This window comes from Aulostomus chinensis, chromosome 9 (genome assembly GCF_037954235.1).
Source record: "Aulostomus chinensis isolate RoL2024-O1b breed Wild chromosome 9, RoL_Achi_v1.0, whole genome shotgun sequence".
Classification (NCBI taxonomy): domain Eukaryota; kingdom Metazoa; phylum Chordata; class Actinopteri; order Syngnathiformes; family Aulostomidae; genus Aulostomus; species Aulostomus chinensis.
Genome location: NC_141328.1, coordinates 13,413,731 through 13,423,660, shown reverse-complemented (window position 1 = coordinate 13,423,660; position 9,930 = coordinate 13,413,731). Strand labels below are relative to the sequence as shown.

The 9,930-nt window shown below is 37.9% G+C and overlaps 1 protein-coding gene across 2 annotated transcripts; it reads right to left on the bottom strand.

The window, feature by feature from the left end:
• Positions 1 to 651: 651 nt before the first annotated feature.
• LOC147255857 (troponin C, slow skeletal and cardiac muscles-like) lies at positions 652 to 9,513 on the bottom strand. 2 transcript variants are annotated; one of them, XM_086212657.1, is made up of 6 exons: positions 9,401 to 9,513; positions 7,142 to 7,172; positions 5,057 to 5,203; positions 3,899 to 4,013; positions 3,476 to 3,612; positions 652 to 1,640 (listed from the first exon to the last, which is right to left on the bottom strand). In XM_086212657.1, exons 1-6 carry the CDS (start codon positions 9,422 to 9,424, stop codon positions 1,609 to 1,611), a joined length of 486 nt encoding a protein of 161 aa, XP_086068783.1. In that variant the 5' UTR covers positions 9,425 to 9,513; the 3' UTR covers positions 652 to 1,608. The 2 variants fall into 2 exon arrangements, with proteins under 2 accessions (XP_086068783.1, XP_086068784.1); XM_086212658.1 differs by lacking the exon at positions 9,401 to 9,513 and adding an exon at positions 7,587 to 7,644 and having other exon boundaries at positions 5,057 to 5,171.
• Between the last annotated feature and the right edge of the window lie 417 nt (positions 9,514 to 9,930).

Here is a 9,930-nt window from a genome sequence, read left to right as displayed (position 1 = left end):
CCTCCCTCAGAATGTTTTCCAGGCATTTCCGAGCAGGAGGGGGCCTTGGGACCAACCCAGGACACACTGGAGGGATTATATTTCTTGGCTGGCCTGGGAACGCCTCGGGATTCCTCCAGAAGAGCTGTTGGAAGCAGCTGGGGAGAGGACAGTCTGGACCTCCTTGCTGAGGCTGCTGCCCCCTTGACCCGGACCAACTGGGTAAGTGGAAGATGACGACGACGACGCTTGGGGCTCTAAGGGTTAAGCTTTTTCCTTGGGGGAGTTGCTATACAGTACAGAGAAAGTATAGAGTGAAAATATTACTTATAGTGCTTTTTCTAACTGTTGTTTAAATATTTCATCATAGCTAATAATGCATCAAAATCCTATTTTATTCTAAACTGAATTAATTTTATAGTGCTACAGATTACCTGCCTGAATATTATACACTACAGACTTGGACAATGTCTTTATGTTATGGACTGAGCTACACAAACTCACCCCATGATCCTTTTGAGTTTATTGGGAATAATGTGAAAAATTTACATTTCCTCACCAATTCTGTTATATCAGTCCAAAAAATTACAAGTTTTTTTAAACTTGTAGAGACCTACCTTGACACCAGTGTAATGTTTCATGGATGAGACAGAAACATTGACAGTAGTATCACTTGAGGTTTATTAATGCAAGAACAAGCAGTGGCATTACAGTCTGTGCAATAATCTATAGTCAGACGGACATTCGCCCTGGTGAAGATACACACTACAAGGGAGGGCAACTCATGCCCCTCAGCCCAACCAATAACTGTTAGGTATTCTGGCCTTCCTGTTTTTAATGCCACTGCGAAGCTTCAGTTGATGGATTGACAGTGGAATCAGAAGAAATTGTCAACTCTTAGATGTTTTAGAGTCACGCTAAAGATCGACGTATTAATTAGTAGTATATTTGTATTCGTATCGCAGTCTTTCAATACTTGATACTAATTTGGCCCACTTTATATTTATATAGTACATTTTAAGTGTACTTTAAGTGTAAAAAAATAAGTAAACATGATGTACACAACTGCCTCTTATAGTTGTATTAAGTAAATTGGATTTTGGACTGAAAGTATACAATTGGATTGAGACATATGCTGCTAAATTACTCGTTACAATTGTAGCTCACATCCTAGTTTGTTAAAGGATACTTTGACATTTACCTCCCCATCCAAAAACAAACCAAGCCTATTTTTTTTTGCAGAAACTCACTTTACGAACAATAGTTGATATAAAAGTGAAACACTTTAATTTTTGAGTTTTTAATTACTAAAAAAATATACTCAAAAAGTAAACAAAAATAATGTCACAGTAACCAGTTTCTAGAGAAGTGAGATTTACAGTTTCCCAATCTGCAGTCTTGTACAAATAGCTGTTGGGTTTTAATTTTATCTATTAATGTAATATATAGTGTCATAAATTTATTACTACATTATACTACAGACCAAATATGCAATTCTGCAAAGTCGTTTATTGAAAATAGTCACATATGACAATTTGATTCACTATCAGAAATAAAGCAATTTGCTATCAATCAGACTCCTATTCGGAAAGTAAGGATGTTGCATTGTGAGGGCTCCAGCTGAATCCTTTATTCAACACCTTTCATGAACTCCAGGAACTCTGCCAGAGAGAAAATATGCAGTTAAATGCTTCGACAAGACATTGAAAAAAGCATTTTTCCTTTAGTGAGTCATGGTACAGGCTAAATGACTGCAGTTAGTCACAGGTATTTATCTACCATAGTTCTGATTGGCAGTGAAGGGAAATGAGTTGTAAATTTTAAAATGTAAATTTTAACCTTATTTCCACCACAGTGCTATGACATGTTTTCCTGCCGACAGACATGGCACCTGTCCAGCATAGTGCTGGTAAACCAGAGCAAACATTAGCATGACATTTCATGATGTCAAATAATATGCTCCAAGGTTTAAGATACAAACACATTGTATTTTCTGATTGTATAGCAATACATAATGTATCCTCAAGTGTCTTTGATACCCCTTTCACACTGAAAAACACGTGTCAACGCGAGTTTTTGGACCCACGTTTGCTCGGCATTAGGGCACATTCAAGCTTCCAGAAGACCCAGGTCTGAACTCCCGCTGTGAGGGCTGTGTGCCTGTGTTTTTCTCTCTTGTACATCATCGCACTGACAGCGTCACCATTTCACACAAACGTGCGCCGGAACACTGAGAGGTAAACAAACAACAACGTGGACGTCTCCACGTCAAACGTTAGCGTTGCCGTTGCATGCATTGCGATGTTGTCTCTTTTGCAAAGCATACAAACTCGGCACAGATTGGAAAATGTCAGAGCGCTAAAGCAGCAAAGGGGCATGGAGTTTTTGGCTCGTCTGGAAGGGAGCCGAAGAAGCAGGCGAAGCCTGACAGGCGGCACAGTGACAAAATCAGAATGCGACAGGAAGGTCGCGTGAAACCTGAGACGACGCGGGTTGCCTTTTTCACACCGCAGGCCAAGCTGAGCCACTAAATACCCCGGTCACTTGGCGAGTCGGTCGACGCAGGTCGAAATGCCGAGTCGACCCTTTCAGAGTGCCGAAAAACCTGTGTTGACCTGTGTTTTTGGTGCAGTGTGAAAGGGGCTTGACAGACACATAGGTTTAAAACTCCCAAATGAACACTGTGTCTATATAAGTTGCATTTGGCTTGACATTAATGTGGGAATGTCAGCAAGAGGTTGGAGCTGAGATGAGTTTCTCATTTCTGTCGAAACACTACCAACACTTAAATAGTGACCATAAATGGTTTACAGCAGAAAGCAATACCCCTTTAGAAGTTAGATGTAAGGGGATATTTGAAAAGAAAAGCATTAATTACCAAGCAAGGCTTGCAGTCATGCAATGCAGAAAAGCAAAGTGTGTCTTTAATACAAGAGCTTTATGTACTGTTACCAAGTAACTCTAATGTCTCTATAGCGATCACGGAACTAAAACTATATAGATATATTTATACGTATATATATGTACAGTAATATAACAGTATAAGAGTAATATAATATATAAATAAACTTAACTTTTTCTGTTTCATATTCATAATGGATCTTGCACTATTGGTAGTGGAAATTTGTGGGGACAAATTCACAAAGAATTTTACAATGCAATATAACCCCAGCAGCTAACTTTTACTTTTAGAAACGTCAGCTTTTGAAGTTTGGTTCTGTCTTTGTGGAAATAATGACAAGAAAATGCTCACAATTCATTTTTTCAGTTTCATATTCAGAAAAATGTATTTATCCCCGTGAGGGGTAATTAAGGAGTAGCAATGTATTTTGTTCTGTAGTTTGGATAACTATACCTTAACTAGCTACCTAACTTACCTAAGTTATCCTGCAAACCAAGATAGGTTTGCAAATCCAACTTTTGACATAATTGCAAGCAAAATTCAATTATTGAGTGTTTTATGAAGAGAGTGTTACTATTAGGTTGATTTCTGTACCATCATAGTCAATCTTGCCATCGTTGTTTTTGTCTCCATCTTTCATCAGCTCTTCAATGTCATCTTCTGTGATGGCCTCTCCAGTAGACTCCAGCATGGCCTTCAGCTCCTCTAAGTCTATGTAACCATCCCCATTCCTAAACACAAGATTAAGAAATTCAATCTTAAACTCGTGTGAAACATTTCACCCTTTTCACCCGTCCAACTAAGGTGGAAAAAAAGTTGGACACTAAACTGTTCTCAGAGTACCGTGCCGTACTTGTTTGTCATACTGATTTTTTGCTATTAGTCAAAGTCAACGTAATGCTTCAATTGACAACTAAATAACCATATTTAACACAATCATTCAGTCTGCTACTAGTACTCTGTGTTAATTTCTTTACATTGTGCAGCATGTTTGGATAAATTCAAAGACAAACCTACTTGTCAAACATCCGGAAAAGTTCTGCCAATTCCTCTTCTGATTTTCCTTTGCTCTCCTCCTTCATGCAGCGGACCATCATAACTAAGAATTCATCAAAGTCTACTGTGCCACTGCCTGTGACATACAAAAATGTAATATGTTAGGTGATGTAATGCCCCTCTAGTTACTTATATTTTATTGAAGTCATTTAAGACTTTGCTATCAGTCTCGTGAATTGATGTAGCATCTAGTTGTAACTTGTCATTAACTGTAGTGTTGTGTCCTGAGTGAAATATTCATATTCAAAACTACATCATTTGGTTTCAATGGGGCACCAATACCTTCAAACTAAACATATGTGGTGTGCTTTTTCTGCATTCTGGAAATGACACAATGGTGAAAAAGTATTGAGTTTAAGGCATCTACTTGGGATATAGGCTAAATCCCCTTACTGGGTTAAATATTTGCTTTCAGGGTCAAGCTATCATTTTGCAAATTATGGCACAGGTTTCACTGTTGCCTGTTCTGTTGTAACTATTTTGGCTAGAAAATGGTTATTGGTTGGATAAATTATTCATGATGTCATGCAGTAAATTATTCTTTTCATAATTTGATTCATTTGGCCTGATAACATTTGTAAATACATAAGAGCTGCATGATAATATTATTTATATACATTCAGTTTAAATGAGGGCTAACCTGAAGTAGCAATCTATGCAGTGGCCTGCTCCATTGTGGCTGCTGCAGCCAAATTGAGATTGATTTGTTGTTTAAAGCATCATATATGCCCTTTGAAATTATAAATTTCACCACCACAATCTGATCCATTTCATCTAATAACATTTAGAAAGTCTTGAAGAGCTACGCTACTAAGTTGTTTATCCATAGTCAAGATATCAGAGGGTTAACTGAAGGTTGCCAGCTCAGTCAGCAAAAGCGTCTTTGCTGCGCAGAAATGTTGGCACATACAAAAAAATAATCCTTGTAATGTGAAATGCAGGGATATTCCTGGCAGTGATGTTGATGACATTATGAGAACTAGATGGCAAGGGCTAGAATCCTTGTTCATTTTGTCTATTCTTAAATTATAGACAGTAAATTGCACAATTCTTTAAACAACTTGGAACTGTTCCTGATCTATGGGCATCGATATCACTGGCTTAACAGTGCTAACATACCATCTTCATCCACCTCATCAATCATCTCCTGCAGCTCTTCAGGAGTGGGATTTTGCCCCAGCATCCTCATCACCTTCCCCAACTCCTTGGTGCTGATGCAGCCATCCTCTGCATCCTGGATGAAGATATCAAAGGCAGCCTTGAACTCTAGAAGAGACATACGGACCGTTACTGTCTGACAATGTGATTAGTGGTTAAGTTACTCACTCATACAAACAGAAATGCATGTCCTAACTTTAATGTCGTAATTCTACATGACACTCAAATAATGCATCCACAACTATGACAAAAAGGCACATTCTCAAAAGCTACTACAGTGGTCCCTCGCTATAACGTAGTTTACCTTTAGCAGCCTCGCAGTTTCACTGATTTTTTTTAGTGCAATTTTGAATGCTTTTTTTTTTTTACAGCGCATTGTGTTCTGCGTCCTGATTGGCTGTAGACCATTGTCAATCAATCAGAATGCGTTCAGTTTGCCAAATTTACATAAATCTTTGATCGCTAGCAGTGTGACTCTGAAGTGCTGTACTGTATGCTTGCGATTTGTCTCCCCAAGAAACCCCATAAATGTCAACTAAATGTTGTGCACCGTACAAGCACCCCCTCTGCACCCCTCATCTCTTCCCCATTTCTCATAGCAATAGCATTTTCCTGAGCAAGTGTTTTTTAGAGGCTAACCTAACCAGACTTAAGCACTGATACATCATAAAACATCATTTTTGTTTAAGAAATGACTTTCCTTTTAACAGGGTGTATTATCAGTATTGATACAGGATATGTCAAACTATTGACATGTAATTTAGACGTATGCTTCCCCCGGGGACTGTCAAACTGTCCGTGAGCAACATACTGAACCCCTAATTGCTCCTGATGAATAGGTTGGCTCTTTGCATGGCAGCCTCCGCCATCAGTGTGTGAGTGTGTGTGAGCCAACATTGCTAAGCGCTTTGAGAACTGCTTTGGTAGAGAGGCAATGGGATATTACCTGCATTCTATCATCTACAAGAAAATGACAGACTGGAACAATCTTACATGTGGATTTCTTTCATCCTTCCCACTTGAAGAAAAATAATACATGAGTTTGTACGCGTCAAAAAATGGTACACATTTTGTTTTAACCACCACATACATTAATCAGATCACCAGATTAAACTGGGACAAAATTACTTGTGATCATTTTTACACATTCCCCCATGATCTACTGCAGAAATCATATTCCATCACAGGTAAATGAATACCACTTTTCTTGCTAACAAAAAAAAAAACAAAACAAAACACTAATAAAAGCTGTAGGGGAACTTGGGACTTATAGTGCCCATAAAACTACAAGTAGTCACTGACATTTTTGAGCAACAAATTAAGGGTTAGGGTCCTGTCAAGAATTATTTTTCCAAAACTCTTTGTATTTCAATCACATTTGAAGAATATAGGGATATCCACCTTTCCTGCCTCAATGCATATTCATATGTACAGTATAACGGACCCATATCCCAAAGTAAATTTTTCAAAAAAAGCTCATTATTTTGGTTTATCTCGTGAATTATAAACTATCTGAATAAAATTAAATATTTTTAATGAGTGTGGTATGGTGTGAAGATACAACTTTGATTAATGTTCATCTGACAAAAAAAAAGCAAGAATCAATTTGAGGGTATTTGTAGAACCGCTAGAGGGCGTTAAAAGACCATGCATGGGCCCTGCAATCTAGAAACACTTGGTTAGACCAAGAATGAATTCAAAATGACAGCCAGAATCTTTAACAGATTCCCTAATATTCCCTCGTAAAAGTGCTGTGAATGAATGTTGAGGAAAGTGCAATTTCCCTGGCGGAACGTCATAAAGGGATTAATAAAGTAGTCTGTCTGTCTGTCTGTCTGTCTGTCTGTCAGTCTAACCCATATACACAAGAAGCAACAGTGTATGCATATTTTATTTTTTTCATTTTTGAATTGTGAGGGAAAATTGTGGAAGTCAATAATGCAATTCAGTAGCAGAACGTCTTCTTTATATACTATCGCAGTAGTTGTTCTGGTCCGTTATTGTATAAATGTACTATATCAGCAATAACTGCAGGACTTTCCTCACCATTTTTTTGCTCCTCTGTCAAATTCTCAACCTGAAGAACAAAAGACACAGAACACAGAGACATTTACATGATGTTTTGACAAGTAGATTGGATTTTAAACTCCATGGCTGTACTAAACGAATTATTGTATTTATTTTATGATTAACAAAACATAAGGCCCTAATTATTCATGCTACATGTACTTTGTAACCATTCTTAGCTGCTCAGCTCCACTGACATGCTATTGATTGTTGAATTGATAACAATGTATGGAGTCAATCAATCTGCCTCTCTAAAGTATTATTTTGGTTCCATTATGTATGCATTGTCAAAGATGTATTTCTGTTTAATGTCAGATATAAAATAGACTCTTGAAGTGAGTCCCAAATCGTATACTGCAATCGCATTCCATACTGCATACTTAAAAGTTTCAAATTGACTATACTAAGCATACTATGTACTCACTCGGGCAGTACACCAGTTTCGAGGGTGCAGTGCTGTCCCAAATCGGACACTGCCGCGCAGAGCACTCACCGGAAATGACGACATGATGTCTTCTTCTACGCCGATATGTGATCGGCTCACACCGCATCAGCATCAGCTAATTACCGCCACCTTTGGCCTGCGCTTGTTTGTCAATTGTTGAAGCAGTAAAACAGCAAACTGAACGCTCATCGCGCACGTTGTTACGCCACAATCGGCCGCCATTTTTATCGATGAAATAAGTGCGGCGAGTGTCCACAGTCGCATACTCAAAACCTTGATCGGTTTGAGTAGGTCATCCGGGTACTTTTCATACTCAATGTTTGCATACTATCCATATTTTTTTCCATTTTGAGTTGAGTAGACTCAAAATTTTAAGTATGTAGTATGGAAGTATGCGATTTGGGACACACCTTTAGTTAGGACTGTTTTTGTAGACCTTTCCACGTGTGGAGGGTATCCATAGACCTTTAAAAATCTACTTGATCAAATGAAATTATTTTTAAAAGTACTGTTGGTTTATTTCATGCCTTTTGTAGGGTGTAATGTTCTAATTTACCAGAAGATGGCAGTATAATCAAAATCCCACAGCTGTGTGTGTGAGAAAACTTTCTATGGCAGAGCTTTTCTGGCTACAAAAGTTTGATTTATGTTGCAAAAGGCTTTTAGCTTGGCAGCTAACTTTAAGACATATGCACACTATTAAAAATTATGTGGCTATAGCCTTGTGCATTAGTTATCTTTTTTTGCCTGTAGGTTAAACTGAACCAGTTATTTTTGTGGAATTTAATTTAATTGACAGGAGATCCTTTGATCACCCTGTGATTCTCTTAGTGCACAATGACTGCAATGCACTGCAGTCATTGTTATGGAATTTTTATTCTTTTTTGGGGGTGGGTGGGGGTGTCTGTTCTTATTCTGTCCGGCTGATCTTTGTTCTACTGTCAGTCAGTATGCCCAACTCCAGCAGTATAATACATATATACAAACAGTATAATATACAAGTAATGCGTTTTTTTTTTTTTAAAGAAAATGATTGGTTAACACAGGAGATTGTGCATTAATTCAGAGATAATCTCAAACCACTACAATTTGGTTACAGTCCAGATTTGGAGCCCATCCACATGTAGGCTCCATCGTAATTATTTGAATATTTTCACATTTCTTTCAGAAAGCTAACTGTTATACTGTATATTTTCTGTAATAGTCTCAGAGAAGAAAACAATTCTTCTTACAAAAAAATTAAATCAAATGTTTTTAACCACGGAATATTCACTCCTCCTGTTTCCTAATACTTCAATTATCAGCCAAAAATACATGGCCACAGTGTCCTACACATAATTTGAAATGAAATGTTCATATCACCTTGACCTCTTGAAATATATATTACTTACATCAATGAATAAATATTCTTCATCTCAAAATGGCAATTTTGCTACAGTCCTTCTGTTCTGCATGTTGTGTAAGTTCTGTTCTTCAGAGTAATACCAAAACAATTGGATCAATCTTTGATATTCACAGCAAATTGTTGCTTCAAGGTTAATCGCTACTGCAGGACAGTCACGATTGATTATCATATAGTGTTGGGTGTTCTTGTCCTACCATTGATGAACTCTACAGTAACTCTGCTCCTCTAGTTCAAAGTCAACAACTGTCATTATAGCCCCAAATTTGATCAAATGGATCACAGTTAGCAGATGCCTGCCTGATCATTTTATATGAGGTTTTTTGTATAATTGCATATTTCAGAAATTGTCATCAGAGAGAGGAATGTACTTGGCCTTATCTGTACTCACCGCTGCTTTATATACATCATCCATGGCTGCTGGGCTGTCCCTGCCTCTGATACACTGCTGTACTCAGATAGAGGACAAAGACTAACAGCTGCAGTGCTTTAGCCTTTACTGTCAGAGGAGTGTGACATAAAAAAGCCCTTGACCCATCCCACAAAATTCAAGAGCAAGAGGGGGAGTGGTAATAGACCAAAGAAGAGAAAAAAGAAAGAGAGGGAGATCTATAAATGGGAAACAACAGAAGCCACCTGACAATAGTGGAACACTGACTGAAGCGCCACTCTAAGTGTAGACAAGCTGGAATTACAAACTGTCTCTGTGTTCAGCTGAGGATGTACTTAGACATGACCTCATTCTCATCTGACTAGTACTTTACATGGTATACTTTTATTGTCAGACTTCATCTACGGTATACTGCCCTTTCAAAAACAAATATGGTATTTTAAATCTGGTCAAACTTAGGTAAGATACAAGCTGTGTAACTATATACAATACTGTGATATGTGTGAAACTTCAAGCTAGAGACAGTCAAA

Excerpts from the sequence above, each read along its gene's own strand:
- LOC147255857 (XM_086212657.1), bottom strand. The coding sequence starts at position 9,424 with ATGGATGATGTATATAAAGCAGCG. Across the intron at positions 7,173-9,400 it reads ATGATGTATATAAAGCAGCG|GTTGAGAATTTGACAGAGGA; the intron begins GTGAGTACAGAT and ends TTTGTTCTTCAG. Across the intron at positions 5,204-7,141 it reads GACAGAGGAGCAAAAAAATG|AGTTCAAGGCTGCCTTTGAT; the intron begins GTGAGGAAAGTC and ends TGTCTCTTCTAG.